The sequence below is a fragment of the Panthera uncia genome (genome assembly GCF_023721935.1).
Source record: "Panthera uncia isolate 11264 chromosome B3 unlocalized genomic scaffold, Puncia_PCG_1.0 HiC_scaffold_1, whole genome shotgun sequence".
Classification (NCBI taxonomy): Eukaryota; Metazoa; Chordata; class Mammalia; order Carnivora; family Felidae; genus Panthera; species Panthera uncia.
Window position 1 is genome coordinate 38,604,117 of NW_026057582.1, and position 19,590 is coordinate 38,623,706.

The 19,590-nt window shown below is 37.5% G+C and overlaps 1 protein-coding gene and 1 non-coding gene across 6 annotated transcripts in view; both read right to left on the reverse strand.

Annotated features, from left to right (window-relative positions):
- Positions 1 to 503: 503 nt before the first annotated feature.
- Positions 504 to 19,590, reverse strand: part of SLC38A6 (solute carrier family 38 member 6) — a 73,004-nt gene continuing 53,917 nt past the window's right edge. Inside the window, exons 13-16 of one of the 5 annotated variants that reach the window (XM_049611525.1) lie at positions 15,398 to 15,522; positions 14,085 to 14,229; positions 13,870 to 13,925; positions 504 to 762 (exon numbers count right to left, since the gene is read on the reverse strand). In XM_049611525.1, the coding sequence (XP_049467482.1) occupies positions 634 to 762; positions 13,870 to 13,925; positions 14,085 to 14,229; positions 15,398 to 15,522 (455 nt within the window). In that variant the 3' untranslated portion in view covers positions 504 to 633. Of the gene's footprint in view, positions 763 to 13,604; positions 13,693 to 13,869; positions 13,965 to 14,084; positions 14,230 to 15,397; positions 15,523 to 19,590 lie in introns of those variants that run through there. The other 4 variants (XM_049611524.1, XM_049611523.1, XM_049611527.1 and 1 more) reach the window with 4 other exon arrangements.
- TRNAN-AUU (transfer RNA asparagine (anticodon AUU)) lies at positions 985 to 1,057 on the reverse strand. Its single transcript has one exon. It is a non-coding gene; the product is annotated as a tRNA-Asn (tRNA).

Genomic DNA, 19,590 nt, shown 5'->3' on the forward strand with positions numbered 1-19,590 from the left:
GCTCAGTCGATTGGTTAAGTCAACTTTGGCTCAGGTCATGATCTCACGGTTCATGAGATTGAGCTCTGTGTCCGGCTCTCCACTGACAGCCTGCTTGGGATTCTGTCTCTCTCTCTCTGCCTCTCCTCCACTCGTGCTCTCTCTCTCAAAATAAACAAACATTTAAAAAAATAACAGAAGACAGGCATTTCTCTACAGGCCCAATTGCAGACTAGTCAAGACAGACCTTGGATCAATAAGAGGACATTAGAGTGCTACTGAGGGGGCAACCTAACTTGTCTCACTGTAAGGGCCAAGCAAGGTTGGGTCCATCACATCTTCATGTGGGGACGGTCTCACAACCATCTTTGAGAGGAAGCAGGGGCTTACGTTTTTTCTGGTCATCTCTGGTTTTGAAGTCTACTTTTCTGAGCTTTCTGGCTCGCCTGGCTAGCACATACGCTATTCCTGTTCTGCCCCATGTGGCTCCAGGGAAAGGTTTACACACATGCTCACACAAGGCATTTCTGTGTATAGCTTTTATTGGTTTCAGGAGACAGAGGCAGGCAAGTTAAAACCGAATATTAGACGTTTCTGTTCTTAAAACACCCTTCAGCCACTTTTACTCACAGGCTCCAGACTCCCACCACTGGCTTAGCACCGGCTGCCTCTTTCCTTCTGCTTCTCAACTCCCAAATCCACGTTCTCTTTTACAAAGAGTACTTTAAATATTTCTTCAACTTCCTCTTCTCCTGCCAACCCATTCTCATAAGGTCTCACCTTCTTAAAAAAAAAAAAAAAAACAGAGGTAAAATTCACATCATATAAAATGAACCATTTTAAATTATACAATTCACAGGCATTTAGTATACTATTGTGAAACCATATAGGGTCTCACCTTTCATCCCCAATGACTTATCAAGATAGTTTCCCACACAAAGACATGAAAGATTCTTCCCTAAGAGAATTTTTTTTTTAAGATTGTATTTTTTAAAGTAATCTCTACACCCAACGTGGGGCTTGAACCTACAACCCTGAGATTAATAGTCGCATGCTCTACCGACTGAGCCAGCCAGGCGCCCCCTAAGAGAGATTTAGGGTGCCAGTTGCTCCCCCTCCCTTAAACCTTGTTCTTACAGGAATAGAAGTCTTTTGGCATTTGAGGAAAAGATGCCATCAAGCAGCTACTTATCCTTTTGGACAAGGAACTATAATTTGGTGGGGGGGGGGGGCAGAGAGAAAGGTTGTGAAACATTTAAAATAGATTTTTTCACAGAAGGTGGTATTTTTAAAACTAATTTTCAGCTTTATTTACCACTCAATGGAATATCAGCAACTCACTTGCAAATCATTCAGCAAATACTTTATATGTATTTTTATACATTATATAAATATAACATTTATTCATATTTGTTTTGCTACATATATATAAATACATATGTGGGTAGCAAAACAAATATGAACCACATGTTAAATTTCAGTGGTGGGTATATGGGCATATTATTCCAATTTAGATGTATGCTTGAAATTTTAGATAATAAAAAGTTGGGGAAAACTCATGGAGTAGAGCTTTTTATTTAGATAATTTATACTAAATGGTATAAAAATGTATTATCTATGATGTTTTAGGATATGAAAGGTACTGGACACATGTTTGGCATCAGCTGCGGTCCTTATACTGAATTGTTCAAACTAAACAAACCTCATAATAGATCCAAGGACTGGTTGGCCTAAACAATGATAACAAATTCCTGGAAGAGCAGTAGCAGTGGACGGCATCTCTTCTCAGAACATCACACACACAGGTCACCTCCTCTCCTGGGAATAGCACACACGTAAAGGACACAACTTTCTCATGGCATTCATTAAAGCCATAAGGAAACTCCCTAAACACACAATGAAGTAAGATTTAACAAATATTTACTGAGCGCCAGTTAAGTGAACTTCTGGTATTAGGAGTGTGTACACGCCAATATAGTATGTGCAGAACATGGTTTCTCTTTGGGGGTTAATTACAACCGAGTTGGGGAAAGTAGGTGCTTAAAAGCAGTGAAAAGCAAATAACACCACAAAATTTAAAGAGCAGTTATTACATCGTTGGTGAAAGTGTAAGTTGGTAAAACCTTTAATTGAGAGCAATTTAGTAATACCTACCAAAATTAGAAATGTGCATACCCTTTGCCTCAGGATTCCAATTAAATGGGTATGAATTTATCCTATAGATATGTTTATATGTGTGCCACATGATGTATGTATAAAGATAATAACTGAAGCATTATGTAAAACAGCAAAATTTAAAAAAAAAAACTAAATATGCATAGGAAACTGGTTAAATTATGGTACATGCATTAACGAAATACTATGTAGTTGTTAACTAGAGTTAGGCTGCTTTTGACACAGAATATCTCCAAAACATAAGGTTGAAGCAAAAAATAAACAAGTGGAACTACATCAAACTTAAAAGCTTCTGTGCAAGAAAGGAAACAATCAAGACAGTAAAAAGTCAACCTATGGAATGGGAGAAAATATTTACAAACCATCTCTTATCTGATAAGGAGTTAATATCCAAAATATGAAAAAAAAGAAAAAAAAAAGAAAAAGAAAAAAAATATGTAAGAACTCCTACAACTTAATAACCAAAAAAGCAAATAACTCTATTTAAAAATGGACAAAGGACTTGAATAGACATTTCTCCAATGGCCAGTGGGTATATGAAAAGATGCTCGACATCACCATTAAGGAAATGCAAATCAAAGCCATAATGAGATATAACCTCACATCTGTTAGGATGGTCATTACAAAAAAAAACATCAGAAAACAACAAATGCTAGTGAAGATGTGGAGAAATTGGGACCCTTGTGCACTGGTGGGAATGTAACATGGTACAGCTATTATGGAAAACAGTATGGAGGTCCCTCAAAACATTACAAGTAGAACTACCCTTTGCAATTGCAAAGAAGCAATTGCAAAGAACTACCTTCTTTGCAATTGCAAAGAAGCAATTGCACTTCTTTGTATTTATCCAAAATAACTGAATGAGATATTTGTACTAGCATGTCTATGACAGCATTATCCACAATAGCCAACAGAGAGAAACAATTTAAGTGTCCACAGATGGATGAATGGACAAAGAACTTGTGGCATATACAATTGTGGTAATACATTGCAGTATTATGCAGCCCTAATAAAGAAGGAAATCCTGCCATATGCTACGACATGCATGAAACTTAAAGACACTATGCTAAGTGAAACAGCCAGTCACAAAGGACAAATACTGCATGATTCCACTAAAGCAGTCAAACTGATATAAGCAGAAAGTAAAATGATGGTAGCCAGGGATGGGGGGAGGGGAAAATGAGTTTTGTTCAATGGGCATAGAGTTTTAGTCATGCAAGATGAAAAAGTTCTAGAGTTCTACTGTATGTATAACAATATACATATAATTAACAATAGTATTGTATACTTAAAGGTTTATTAAGAGGGCAGATTACCTGTTCCGTGTTTTTTTTTTTTTTTTTACAATTGAAATGATGTGTTTATACATATCTTTAAATATCTCTAAGTAAAAAGAAGTCAAGATGTAGAGGATTGCACATAGTATGCCAACATTTGTGTGTGTGTATGTTTGTTCTATATACATAGTTAACTAGGCTTAACATATATTTGCAAAGATACAGAAAGTCGTAAGAGTGGTTGCTTCCAATGAGGACAACTGGATGCTTGGGACAGACATTGCAGGGAGGCAATTTTGTAAATTTTGAATTTGTACCAATTAAATGTTAATATTACCAATCAAAAAATAGAACATAAAGAGATTTATAAAAAAGTAGGAAATATATTATATGGTACTAATGACACATACCAGAATAATTATCTAGATAACAAGAGACAAGTTGGAGTAGAGAATGCAGTATTTACAAGGCGGAACGTGAGCTGAGCCTTGAGAAATGGGAAGTGTTTGGATAGGTAGAGGAGAGCAGTAAGGACAGTCCAGGTGTGTACGTAGAGGCTGGAGTGGGGAGAGGACATGGGAAGTAAAAATGGAGAAGCAGGGTAATGAAAGGTAAATCGAGTGCCAGTAAGACAGTTTCAGCATACTGCAGAATGTAGGTACAAGAGAAAAGGATGAAATAGTTTAGTAGATGATGCACGGAAATGTGGAATTCATGTGGTGGGCAGCAGGGAGCCACTGTAGGCTCTTGAGCAGGGAAGTCATATTATGAAAGCAGGATTCCAAGATCAGCAGACAAAAGAGACAAAATAAACCAAAAGACAGACAACTGTCAGAAGGCTAATACAGCGATCCAGGGGTTGCCCATTGCAATCATCTGGGAAGCTTTAAAAATATATATTTGTGCCTAGGTCTCCACTGCCAGAGATTCTGATTTAATTGGTTTGGGGTGGAGCCTGATCATTGCCATTTTGAAAGCTCCCCAAGTGATTTTAAAGAGCAGCATGGGTTGAACATAACTGTCACAATCCAGGCACAAAGAGATGAAGGCTAAGATTCAGGAGCTGGCAGGAGGCTGGAGACAGGATAAAAGCACACTTAGGAGACGGGTCCAAGGAAGAACTGATGTGCTGACAGATCGGGGGTAAAGAGTGAAAAGATATACACAGTCTGTTAGATTTATGCATTCATTCAACAGATATTTATTAAGTCCCTCCCAAGTACCAGGTACCATACTGAGCTTGAAGATTTAGTGATGAGCAAAACAGACCAGTCCCAGTTCTTCAGAAACTTGTGGTCTAGTGGACACAGACAACAAACAAGACTTCCAGGGATGGCCTGTACAACTGGGTCTGAAGCTATCAAGCATGACCGCTATCAGGCTGCTTGTGTACATCAAGTGGTGGGGGGAGACGTCTCTGAGCTGGTGATACTTGAGCTGAGGCTTGATAAGTAAGCCTTATAAGTAAGCTTGATAAGTAAGCACGCAGGGACATGTTCAAGGCACGGAAATCTGTACAACGGAGAAGAGTCAAAGACTGATGGGAGATGAGGTCAGAGAAATACGTAGGTACAAACCAAATAGAGCCATGTGGGCCATGGCACAGATTTCATTCTCAATGACATGGGAGGCCCTTGGAGGAAATTAAGCAGAGTAGTGACGTGATCTGATTTACATTTTTGAACAACCACTTTTGCAGTGTGAAAACAGACTGCAGGTTGCAGGAATGAAAGCAAGAAAACTGATTGGAAGGATAGATTAGAGCATGAGGTGCGCTGACAGGGGAAAACTGTGGAGGGGAATAGATTTGAATATGTCGACTTTAGGTAACTGGGCAGCATCTAAGCAGAAACGTCCCAGGACAACTGGACACATGGGAAACAGGTGAGAATTTAGGTTGTACCTACTGACTTGGAGACACTTTCAGGACTGAAGAAATGCATGTTAGAGGACACTACAGGACTATGGCAACTTTTTCCAAGAAGGGGACTAGTAACAACTTGGAAGAAAAGCCTCTAGTGGTGGGCTGCAGGGCTCTGTAGTTAGTTTTGTCTTACAGAACATCTTTATCTATGAATGGGATAAAGAAATGGCAGGATAACGCAGGATGTCAAAAACAGGGAACAATGATACACTGGAATCAAAACTTAAAAAAAGATCTCAACGGCTGGAAGAATGTACTAAAGTTAACAAGACAAAATTTAGATAGATAAAAAATAGATAACAAGTGTGTGTGTATAACATATATTTCTTCATATTAAAAAAAATAAAATTAATAGTAAAAGACCTAGAAATCTGGCAGTTCACCTAAAAGAGACCTGGGGCTTTTACTGATGATGTACTTTACAAGCCTAAAGTGTAAAGTCATTGTGAAAAAGCTGATGTAAAATCAGAGGAATTGACATTATTACAAAACTAGAACTTATTTTTCTAGGGAAGAATACATCAGTAGTGAAAATAAACTACATTGATCAGGATTATTTCTAGAACACTATTTTCTGATCAGGCTGCTGACTAGATGGCTGAAGTAGAGAAGGGAGAAGAGATATGAGATTTGAGGAACAGTCAAGTAATAAAACTATTTATATTCAATTCAGTGCTTAACAGCATACTCAAACTTTCCCCAAATATCGTGTTATCTAACTTGGGGAAATAAGGTGTATTTCCCCTGGTTGCGAGAAAACATAGTCTTCAAACATGAAAGTCTTCAGAGATTAAAGAAAACTTGTCCAAAATTAGACAAAAGAGGTAGAGCTGGGATTTGAACACAAGTAAATAGGACTTCAGAATCTTTATTTTAAAAAAAAAAGTCTCTCTCCATAAATATATGAAACTATAGATATAGATCTATGTTTTCCTTTTTTTTTTAAATAATTTATTGTCAGGTTAGCTAACATACAGCGTACACAGCGTAGTTTTGGCTTCAGGAGTAGATTCCCGTGATTCTCCAATTAAAACACCCAGTGCTCATCCCAACAAGTGCCCTCCTCAATGCCCATCACCCATCTTCCCTGCTCCCAAACCCCCTACCCCCACCCTCAACAACCCTCAATTTGTTCTCTGTAATTACGAGTCTCTTGTGGTTTGCTTCTCTGTTTGTAACTTATTTTTCCTTCCCTTCCCCTATGGTCTTCTGCTAAGTTTCTCAAGTTCCACATACGAGTGAAAACACAGGATATCTTTCTTTCTGACTGACTTATTTCACTTAGCATAATACCCTCTAGTTCCATCCATGTTGTTGCAAATGGCAAGATTTCATTCTTTTTCATCGAATAGTATTCCTGTGTGTGTGTGTGTGTGTGTGTGTGTGTGTGTGTGTGTGTGTATACACATACACATTACATCTTCTTTATCCATTCATCAGGTGATGGACATTTGGGCTCTTTTTGACTATTGTTGATAGCACTGCTATAAACATTGGGTACATGTGCCCCTACGAATCAGCACTCCTATATCCTTTGGATAAATTTCTAGTAGTGCTATTGTTGGGACATAGGGTAATTCTGTTTTTAATTTTTTTGAGGAACCTCCACTATGTTTTCCAGAGTGGCTATACCAGTTTGCATTCCCACCAACAGTGCAAGAGGGTTCCCCTTTCTCCACAACCTCACCAACATCTGTTGTTTCCTGAGTTGTTACTTTTAGCCACTCTGACCAGTCTGAGATGGTATCTCAATGTGGTTTTGATTTGTATTTCCCTGATGAGGAGTGACATTGAGCATCTTTTCATGTGCCTATTGGCCATATGGATGTCTTCTTTAGAGAAGTGTCTATTCATGTCTTCTGCCCATTTCTTCACTGTATTATTTGTTTTTTGGGAGTTGAGTTTGCTAAGTTCTCTAAAGACTTTGGATACTAACCCTTTATGTCATTTGCAAATATCTTCTCCCATTCTGTTGTTTGCCTTTTAGTTTTGTTGATTGTTTCCTTTGCTGTGCAGAAGCTCTTAATCTTGATGGGATCCCAACAGTTCATTTTTGCTTTTATTTCCCTTGCCTTTGGAGACGTGTCAAGTAAGAAGTTGCTGCGGCTGAGGTCAAAGAGGTTGTTGCCCATTTTGTCCTCTAGGATTTTGATGGTTTCCTGTCTCACATTTAGGTCTTTCCTCCATTTTGAATTTATTTTTGTGTATGGTGTAAGAAAGTGGTCCAATTTCATTCTTCAGTATGTTGCTGTCCAGTTCTCCCAGCGCCACTTGCCAAAGAGACTGTCATTTTTCCATTGGATACTCTTTACTGCTTTGTCGAAGATCAGTTGGCCATACATTTGTAGGTCCATTTCTGTGTTCTCTATTCTATTCCATTGGTCTCTGTGTCTGTTTTTGTGCCAATACCATACTGTCTTGATGACTACAGCTTTGTAGTATAGGCTAAAGTCTGGGATTGCAATGCCTCCAGTTTGGTTTTCTTTTCAACCTTACTTTGGTTATTCGGCGTCTTCTGTGGTTCCATGCAAATTTTAGGATTGTTTGTTCTAGCTCTGTGAAGAATACTGGTAATATTTTTATTGAGATTGCATTTGTATAGGTTGCTTTGGATAGTATCAACATTTTAACAATATCTGTTCTTCCAATCCATAAGCATGGAATGTTTTTCCATTTCTTTGTGTCTTCTTCAATTTCTTTCATTAGCTTTCTATAGTTTTCAGCATACAGATCTTTTACCTCTTTGGTTAGGTTTATTCCTAGGTATTTTATGGTTCTTGGTGCAATTTAAATGGGATCGATTCCTTGATATCTCTGTTGTTTCGTTACTGTATAGAAACGCGACTGATTTCTGTTCAATGATTTTATATCCTGCAACTGTTCTGAATTCATGTATTAGTTCTAGCAGTTTTTTGGTGGTCTTTTGGGTTTTCCATGTAGAGAGAGTACCACATCATCTGCGGAAAGTGCAAGTTTGACATCTTCTTTGCCAATTTAGATGCCTTTTATTTCATTTTATTGTCTAATTGCTGAGGCTAGGACTTAATCTATGTTTTCCTTTGCGTTAAGCAGTTGCATTACCAGGGCCATCTTGAAAAGGTTCAATCAGAAAATTCCAAGTTTTATTTGAGCTTTTTTCAGGCAAGAAATTCAGGGGTCTTATTTAACTTCACAACTTTAGGACTAGTGCAACTCTTAGTATGTATTATGTGCTCAGTAAACACTTACTCAGTGAATTAGCCAGCCCCTTTGCCTGTGTTGTGCATTGATCCACTGATCAGTAGAAGACAAAACACACACAAATTCAAACAGTGAGAAACATTTCTCTGGAGGTCTTGTTTCTTTATACCATCCCATATGACAATGCCTTTTCATCCACTTGTCTTTTTTTCCCCTGGCAACTCAATTTCCCTCTCTGCCCCTTTCCTTTGTCCCACAGGCGAAAAAACTTGTCCCCCTGGCCACCAGGCAAGATGAGTCTTCCTGCTCCTCGTAAGTGCTCATCTTGATGGACAGCCTCACAAACTAGGACAGTGGATCATGATAGTAAAAACATAGATCAGATTGTTCAGGAAGAGTGATTGTAATGAGGAAGCCATATCCACAATATCTTTACTCATCCTTCACCAAAATTTTGTTTTCTTATTTTTCCCTCTTCATTAAGGGAAGACTATAGGAGGATAATGTAGAAAAATGAACAAATTGTGTGCTTAAATTAGAAAAACAATTGTTTCAGTACTATATCAGGTTCTGAGAAGTTCTAAGACCAAAAATTATGACACCTAAGTTTTAGGCAAAGTAATTAGCAGGAAACAAAGTCTTTTTTCAATAGGGCTAATTCTAATAAAGTCAGAGAGAGTACTGTCAACATGCCAAGAAGAAAATCAGGTTAAAATTAACTGTTCGAGTCCTTTTGTTTCTAGCATCTATTTTCCATCTCTATATATTCTACTGGCACTGTCAGCGCGAGAGACCCCACACCCAGCTACCCACAGACTAGTATCTAGTAACCTGATCCGGCAAATACACAGGGCAAGAATGGAGAAGAGAAAAATCCGTTTACCTTAAAAAGAGATCTTCCAAATTCATTAACATCTCATACAGTGCTCGCCATTTCATTTGTGCCCACATAACCTTATTCCTAGGCTCTAAAATGTTTCAGAGTCAGATGGCTATAGCACTTCCACAAATGGCGGGGGATGGGGGGGGGGTACACATTTCAAATACAGAAGAGTACTGGTGCCAAAGGTCACATGGAGAAAGAAATGAATCTTTCCTAGCTAATCTCTGCTCACATCAGAGATCACCCCCCAAACGGGGGAGAAGAAAAAGGTCTTACAGGTTTATATACAGGCAAATAAAGAAGATGAGATTTTGCAAAGGTAAAAATGTTTTTAGAAGCACAAGAAGGCCCGTGATTAGCTGATAACCATTTAAAGGCATGTGTAAAGTTTACCTGAAAATGGATGGTATGCTTCTGCTTTTCCATTGGTGAATTTACCAAGGTACTAAACTTAAATTTAAAAGGTGTCATGGGAGAAGGAACAAAGGAACAAACAAAGCCAGAGAGGTTGGGCTGATCTGGTAACAAGCTACCCATCAAATGCGAGTTAGGAATTGCCACAGTAGAGAATGTATGGTACTTTCAAGACCAGGTCTATACCCAGATTGTGCTGAATTTCAGATTCTGCTTCTAGATGGAAAGGCAAAAAAACCCACAAAGATTTCCAGGCCTTGGGTGTTTAAAGGGCCTTCACACAGTAAATCAACCTACTCCTGTCTTGTTTTCTCCACAGCCAGACTGAAATAATACAGCACCAGCAGAGGTGTGAATTACCCCCATTCATCTTAATGGAGTGTTAACTTCAAAGGCTTGTTTTAACCATTTAAATGCTAAGCTCATGAGTAAACATTCCGTTAAAAAAAAGGGTACAATTTAAACATTCACCTTCAACATACGAAAGTAATTTATATTCTCAGCACTTCGTTTTTTAATTTAGCAAACAAGTCTCCAAGTGTTAGAAAAGTATATATTTTGTACTTTACTTAGTTTTATTTTAAATAGTTCTTACCTAATAAATTATGAACGTTAAGCCCATAATGCGAGGGCCTATATTTCCCAGGAAAAATGTTGCGGAGTACTTGAACAAGGGTTTTTGGTAATCCTAGTGAAGGGGACACTGCTCTTACCTGCCATCTTATTAGCTTCCTCCACACTCATAGAGAAAGCTGTGATCCCAAAGAGGCAACCAGATAAGGCAGAATATTGAAGTAAAATAAAAGAAAAACACTTCCACAAATATTATCTCTTGACATTAACTAAGTTTTATGTTCAATATGTTACTTGTCCCTTTGCCAAACCTCTCATGATCCTATCCCATGAGCAGGTGACAAATGTATTAACTGATGCCCAGCTGTCATCACATTTAACATTTGCCCCACAGGGCATCCTTGCATCTGTTGCAGATTTAGTGTTATTTTGGTATTACTGGAATTAGATTTATGTAAGCAGCTGAACACCTATTTGTGTTTGGATCTATAATTTCATAAACAGAAAAAGAGGGTACAAGAATTAGCTTATCAGATTGATAGGCTCTGGCTGACCTGAAGCCACAGGGGAAGCCATGCCTGGCTGTGCCCCTGGGACCATGCTAAGTGCCCAGCTTCAGGAAGACATTAGTAGGAGAGCACAGCTGGGGCAGAACTGTGGCAAAACATGAAAAAGAGTGCACATGGGGCCAGTTCCCCTGTGAATGAAGGCTAGAGAAAGATTCTAAACATATTAGTTGTACAAGATGGAAGACGAAGAAATTCCCTGTCTCTGATTGAAAGCAAACTTATTTTACTGGTCCAGATGAAGGGATGGGGAAAAGGGGATAAATATCTGATCTAAGAGCCTGTTTTGGTCTGCACCTAATTTATACAGGGTCATTTAATCCTCTCAACACAACCCTGTATAATTGGTATTAACTCCATTTAATACCTATATGAAAGTGGAGGCTTGGAGAGGTTAAGTACTTTGTCTAAACTCACTGAGATTTGAATCTAAGTCTTCCTAACCCTCAAACTTGGACTTTTTCCATTATACTATGCTGATCCAAAGTTGCCAAAGAAATATCTTAACTCAAAAGGGAAGCTCAGTTGTCAATTTTTCTGCCCATTTCCTAAGTAGGAAGCAAAGGGGCACCTGCAAAAGTGTGTATTTCCATTCATGCAAATTGGTGCTTTGCATGCAATCCCCTACTTTACATGTGCACAGGGGTAGCATTACATTTTCACTGATACACCCTGGCTTTGGTAGGCTGCTAACAAGGTGCCTTTCACAAAGAGCACTCATGGGGAGAAGAGATCTAGCTTCTGCTTTCCAACCAAAAGTAAGCCACATCAATGGGAAACAATGATTTATAACCTCTGCACAAAACTTGATATAAATCGTCACTATTTGTCTGTGTTTGCCAACTAGAAAGTCACGTGTTTAAGTGACAAAAGAGAAAGCTCAGAGAACTTCCAAATCCACAGTCAATCATCACAGCTCTATGTCATAATGAACAAAGGAAAATCACAAAATTTCTTAGAGAAGATTGGGAGGCAGGGCAAAATACCAAATGAAATAATCCCACAGTTTTGTTATTAGTGATTGATGTTGACAACATTAACCCACAGCTAAGATTCAATTTTGTATATAAAGCCAATACACTGATTTCTTAAAAAACAAATGAAAGATTGACTCTGTACATTTAATAACACTAAAAACTTCTGCCTGTGATAAACACTGTTAAGAGAATGAGAAGGCAAGTCACCGATTGGGAGAGAAGTTTTGCAAAACACATTATCTAATAAAGGACTGGTATCTAAAATATACAAAGAATGCTTAAAAGCCAACAGTGAGAAAATAAACCAATTTAAAAAATGGGCAAAAGATCCAAACCTCACCCAAGAAAATATACAGATGGCAAATAAGCATATGAAAAGATGCTCCACATCATATGTCATTAGGGAAATGCAAATTGAAACAATGAGATATAACTACACACCCATTAGAATGGCAAAAATCCAAACCACTGACAACACCAAATGTTGGCAAGGATATGGAACAACAGGAACTCTCATTCACTGCTGTCAGAAATGTAATATATTACAGCTAGTTTGGAAGGCAGTTTGGCAGTTTCTTATAAGACTAAACATATTCTTACCGTATGATGCAGCAATTGTGCTCTTTGGTATTAACCAAAAAAGCTGAAACTTATATCCACACAAAAACCTGTACACACTTTATTCATAATTTTGAAAGCCAGGAAGAGGTCCTTCAACAGGTGAATGAAAACACAAACTGGCCCATCCATACAGTGGAATATTATTCAATAATAAAAAGAAATGAGCTATATGAAAATGCATGGAGGAAACTTAACTGCATTTTGTTTAAGTGAAAGAGCCAGCCTGAAAGGTTAGATAATATATAATTCCAACTATATGACATTCTAGAAAATGCTCACAGGGAAAGGCTCACAGTTTTTATGAAGTCAGTCAAAAGATCAGTGGTTGCCAATGCTCGCATCAACAGTGAACTCTCAGGCAAACTATGTACTTTAGTAAATAATACTGTATCAAGGGGTACCCAGGTGGCTCAGTCGGTTAAGTGTCTGACTCTTGATGTTGGCTCAGGTCATGATCTCCTGGTTTGTGAGTTCCAGCCCCGTGTCAGGCTTTGTGCTGCCAGTGCGGAGCCTGCTTGATATTCTTTCTCTCTCTCTCTGTCTCTCTCTCTCTCTCTCTCTGCCCCTCCCTTGCTCATGTTCTCACTCTCTCTCAAAATCAACAAACTTAAAAAATGTTTTACAAGTACTGTATCAATATTGGCTCATCAAGTATAACAAATGCACCACATGAATGCAAGATTTCAACAACATGGGAAACTATGGGTGTGTTGGGGATCAGGGGATATATGAGAACTCTGTACCTTCTGCTCAGTGTTTCTGTAAACATTAAATCTACCCTAAAAACTAAAGTCTATTAATTTTTAAAAAAATACAAAGGTTGACCTAACATATCAAAGAACATTTTGAATTTTATTTTAATTAAAACTGCTATAAACCCACTTTCCGCTACCTATTCCCATTTTGTTCTGCTTTTCTGTTAATAATGTTTATAAAAATGTTTACCCATATAAAAAGGATTCACCAAAGGTGCTTTACAGAATTATTCCTTTTTGCATATAGAGGTAAATTATTCTTTGTAAGAAGTGGGAAAATATTTGTTTCATTTACTAATCCAATTAAAAATGATTAGTGCTAAACTAAAATTCCCAACCAAAATTCCAAAGATGAGCAAAACAAAAGCCTGTGGGGAAAAAAAAGATAAAGAACAATTAGAGTATTTTAAACCTCCACCTTCCTCAATAATGTATGTTATAGTTCAAAATACATGAACTTTCTTGAGGTAGATAAACTACTCAAGTACAAAATGACAAATTATTTCTTAAAATAGAATTATTAAAAGAAATAAAAGGTAACCTACCCCAAGTTTTTTCCACGAGAGAAAATCCTCTCTGCTAAGTTTAAGATAAAATAGTCCTGGGAATATAAAAATCAAACACGTTGATGTACTGGAACCTTTAAGTGGGAGGGGAAGCAAGAGAAAAAAAAAAGAGGATATTGCCAGATTCAGATGCGGGACCGGATGACAATTTTGATCTATTCTGTTACATGGATTTTTTGAAATAGAAAACTTACCAACCACACCAAATATATTCCTAATGTCAGGAACATATATTGCAAGTAAAACAATGGTAACATTGAGTGCTAGAGTGATCAAAGAATGGCGAGTCCATGAGAATGGAAAATTGGAGAAAAACATCATCATTAAAGCTCTTCTTGCCTGTATAACAGAAAAAGAAACAGATTTAAGCAGAGAGATTTAAGCAAAGCCAACATACTTGCTTAGGGAAACACAGGTACAGTATAGTAAGCATGACATCCTTGCTCCCTACACCATTTAGATTTTAAAAAAATACAGTATAAACGATTATTATAAAGTGTTTAGGACAAATCAACTAAGAAATACACCTTTCTGAGTGAGCTTAATAAAAATTATTTTGCTTTAATTCTTGAAGAAATGTTCACATTCAATGTCTTTAGGCTGCATAATTTTCAAAATGACCAACAATAACACTGTGTGATGAAATCTCAGAGAATCATTTTCATTAAATTCACAAAGAACAAAAGGTTTGAAAAGAAAAAAGAATCATGCTATGGGAAAGAAACACCATGTACTATTTTATTTTATATTATCTGTTTCATAGCATGTAAATATGAAAACTAGTTCATGACACTTCCCACTGCCAAGGCGAGCAGCAGGCAGTCATACCCCACAAATGTTTACCCCCCACCGCTGCCCTCCTGGCTGTGCAGTCTACACAGGAAGTGGGCCAAAAATCTTGAAGGCCCAGTTCTTCGGGAACTTGCTGTTGAGGGATTCAAGACATTCATGCAGAAACATTCATACCTCAAGCCTCTGTTTCCATTTTCTCAGAAATTCTTAAGATTCTTACATATGGCAACTAAATACAGAATGAAGATCTGTTCTGCCCCTTAATTATAATTCTCAAGCAAATACAATATTTTGACTAAGATTAAATTAGAATGTCTATGTGAAAATAAATCTACAATAAACCAGAACGAGCTTATTTTTGCTGACTTGACTTTTGCTTCTTCATGCACATTCTTTTGAAAACAGAATACAGAATTAAAGGAGGGGGGGAAACCCCAAACTTTAGAAGAACCATAGTCTCTAAATTGGAAACAATGCTGTGGGAGAGCGTAAATCTAAACTAAATCTCAAAAAGCACAAATTAGCTTAGTGGTTCACTGTTATTTTTGTGCCTTCATGGGGCCATATGCAAGTATGAGGTCTTTGATCAATTACCTGACAAATGAATAAGATATACAAGACTAGATGTGATTCAAACATTCCAGTCTGCAAAGAATTAGCGTTGCCATATCAGGGAGCTGCTACATTAAGCAACAAGACCTTTAAGAGTACTTACAGGGAAGTGGATTAGAGGGACTGTCAAAAGCACAGCAAATAGTATGCATAGCTTCACAGCCATGACAACAACATCATGTGGCAAGTACTTGCTATAACCTTGCAGTAATTCTGATGCCACTTTGCCTGTAAATTAAAAAAATAAGAAGGATCACATTATAAACTACTATGATGTCAATAACAGCAAAACTATTTTTCTTTGCACAAATGGATCTTAACAAATTTTGGATTCTGAGTACCAAATCCATCTCTGGCCTTTTCCCTAGCCTTTGAAACATAGAGACATTAGTTAAATATCTGCTTTAAAGTGACAATCTTTTCTTTTAATTAAACTAGAAATCAGCAGAACTTCTAAAATTATGACCATGAAAATACATATATACGTATACATATCTATATATATCTATATATATACATATAATTTGAGAACTTTTCCATAATCCAAAGGTCTTGAACATTTGTTTGTTTTGTAAGGTGCTTTCACATGTATCATTGAAAGGGTATCATGTGTACCCTTATAACAATTAAGAGGGTAGCTAGGCTGAAAAATATTAATGGACTTGCCCAAGATCACACAGCACAAAGGGACAGAGCTCGAAGAGCTAAAAGAGTACCCACTTTTTTTTTGGTGCCAAAGCCAATACCCTTTCCTCAATACCGTAACGTTTTCTAGAATCTTACACTTCTGTACATGTTGTCTGTTTCATCAACATTTCACCTGTAAATTCCTCTTTCATAAGAAAATGTAGTTGTAGGGAAATGGCTTACTCAGCAAGCCAGTGGTAGTCAGTGACAGAATTTGTACATGCTGACCATGCTTTGCTCCATGTCAGTCTTCCATTTTCCCAATGTCTTCTGCGCCCCTAGTCAGACGAGGGGTACGAAGATTGAGCGTTCTCAAGAACGCTCCATGTCCTGCCTTGCAGTGAAAGATCAGTCTGTACTTAAAATAGAATACTGTCTTTTATTTTTAAGTAGGCTTCATGCCCAGTGTGGAGCCCTACGTGGAGCTTGAACTCATGACCCTGAGATCAAGACCTGAACTTAGATCAAGAGTTGGGTGCTTAACCAACTGAGCCACTCGGGTGCCCCAAAATAGATGGTGCTTTTTAAACTGGAGAGTAATATGTTTTCAAAGAGATGCTTTGGAAGAAATAAAAAACAAACACACCTCTGTTTTCAAGGAATTTAATATTTAAAGGAGCAATGAGATGAACATATACACATAAAATAGAAAGCGTATAAACACAGATATACACGTACGTGGCAGTAGTTGTTCTAAACAAAGAGTGATTGTGAATAGGGACAGGTAACTATGACTTTGATATGGAGGAAGGAGGAAACACAGGGAGGCTTGGGGGGAGTCATCATGATATAGTGAAGAGCAGGAAGGCAGAGGGTCCTGAATTCTGGGACCACACAGACTGATGTTCAAATTCCTCTACTTACTAGCAACCTAACTTCTCTGAGTCTCTTCGTTCTTACATCTGTAAAATGGGACACTAATATTTTGATGTGTGGAGTTACTGAGGGCCATAAATGAGTTAATGTATGGGTGGAGAAAGAGATTCTTTCTCAGAGGAAGAAGTAACATAAGCAGAAGCCCTGAAGTAGCACAGAGAATATGCATCTGAGAAAATGAGCAGTCTAGTAGTAGTAAGTACTTACAGAGGCTGAAACAGGATGTGCTGTAGAGCAGAGAGAGTATTGGGTGATAAGGCCAGAAATGCATTTAAGACCCAGTAACAGAGCTGTTCAGGAGGTTTGTACTCAATCTGGTGGGCTACAGAGATGCAATGACTTATGAAGATTGGGGTACTAGGATCTGAACTAGGCAGGAAGAAAAAGATACCCAAAACTGAAATAAGAGTTAGAAGGTTACTGTCATAATCACTGAGAGATAATGACAATCTGAACTAGACTAGTGATAATGGAAAAGGGAGAAAAACCAATTATCTAACGTATCAAAGAACTACCTTACACAATGGGAGATTAATGGACTAAGTAAGAGATTAAGAAGAGCCAGGAAAGCCGGATTCTATTTCCAAGTCTGAGATATTTGCAAGTCTTTGAAAAAATATGGCAAACTATTTTCTTTCTACTTTTTGAATCATGAAAATGAGCTATTAACACTGCTTAACAATTCTGTAGACTTTTAAAATGGTCTGGTTATTATGCAACATTTGGGCATTGGCCTGGCTCCCCAGAGGAACACTTTTTCTTCCTCACCTTATAATGCTGTAACGTCTGTAAACAGCCAATATTATTAATCTAGGTACATACTTATAGGTCCCTGTAATCTGACAAAATTTAGATATTAACTAAGCCTTGGGAGCACTGGATAAAAGGATCCCAAGCAGCTCCAGAAGTCAGAAGAGCTAGATTATAAATTCAAAATATCTGTTACATATCCACTTTCTCCTTTCCCAGGATGAAAACATTTCTTCCGAGCCAGTCAATTCTGTGTTCTTAGCTGAGCCTTAACATATGTGAGGGATAGAGTACAACACACTTCTCTGAATTCAGACAAATCTCTATAAATCTTAGTAAGGACCTCTGCAAGTTATATATGCTATTAAGCCAGGAGGCTGTCTTGTGTAATACACATTGTCAAACCATCTGAAGTTTAGAAAGATTACCACAGAGTAGCAGAAAGATTACTAGATTAGTATTCAGGAGACATGCTACTACAAATATTGTTAACAGGTCACTTCATTTCTTTGGGCTTCAGCTGCTCATTTACAAAATGAGTTCAAGGCCTTAATTTGTGACTAGCCCTTTTGATAATTGCTCAGTAATTTCTCTCCATAAGAATGAGAGCTACTGATATCTCAACAGAAATATACCAAAAAAGATGCTCCTTAGTGATGATTAACAGCCCCCCAAAAGCTATTGTGAACGGAAAAATCAATATCTGAATCTTCTTTGGTCTTTGGAGAAGGAATTACTTTTATATCATTCTTTCTATCACCTACCTACAATAAGATTTTTCTTAGGTGTGCATTTCTCCATTAGATAAAATGTGGACAGTCTGAAGAATTTGCGGTGCATTAAGTCAGAGACAACATAACAGCTTTACCTGATAACAAGGACAATCCCTGTGTAGGAAATATTTCATTTACATAATGAAAATGTTTCGCCTCTGTGTTCATGGAACAATAGATCAGTAGATAGGTAGGTAAGTAGACAGAGATATATAGATATGTCTGGAGCTTAAGTGAGCCAGGTTCTTCCAAAAGATAATCGACAAAAACTTGGGATGAAGGAAATCTGGGTTCTCTAGCATAATTCCTGAGGAGGGAACATAGTAATAAAAGCACTACCTTTGGAGACAGTCAGAATTGGATTCAAATCCCAACGCATCATTCATTAGCTGCAAGTATCTGGCCAAATTGCTCAAGCTATGTGAACCTATACCTTGTAGAGTTGCTGTAAGGATTAAGGTAAGCAATGTATATAAGATACCTGGCATTTACACAGGAAACGTTAGCTCAATAAATGTATTAGCATCCATCCTTCTTCCACTTTCCCTTCAATGTAAGCTTTCTGATAATTTAATACAGAATTTCATGGCAATTTATATAACTATTCCTCAGCTATCCTGGAGATTGGCAGGCCATTTGAGGCTTCTTCCAGATAGCTATCCATAAGGAGGAAAAGGAGGTCTATTTTTTGGACTCTTTCTCAATGTTGAAGATTCCTAAATATAGTAGTGTTTGCGCCAGTGACAATTTTAATTTAGAAAAATACACAGCTAATCTGCTATACTAAGTTTTTGCTCAATCTCAACAGAGAGCTTGCTACAGTATCTTATTATTCTAGAAAAGTATTACCGGGCTCAAGTCTGTGCAAAAACTTACAAACCCAACAACCAAAGATAGAGCTTATATAGTTCAAGAATTTTGTTTTATGAGCCATGATCAAAAAAGCTTATCCATCTGCCTTGATTTTCTTTGTAGTATATCCAGCAGGGTGTCATACTCGTGTTGGAGATGATGCTTTTCCTGATGGCGTACACAGAGCTCTACCATTTTTATCCTCCATCAGTACAAAATGCAAGAGCAGATTTAGATTAATGAATGGCCTTTCTTACTGTTAAAACAGCATAGAGATAGCAGGAAAGGGACTAGAGAACAATTATAATTTTCTCATATAATTCAAGAGCATACACATTATACTATTAAGTTACCATAT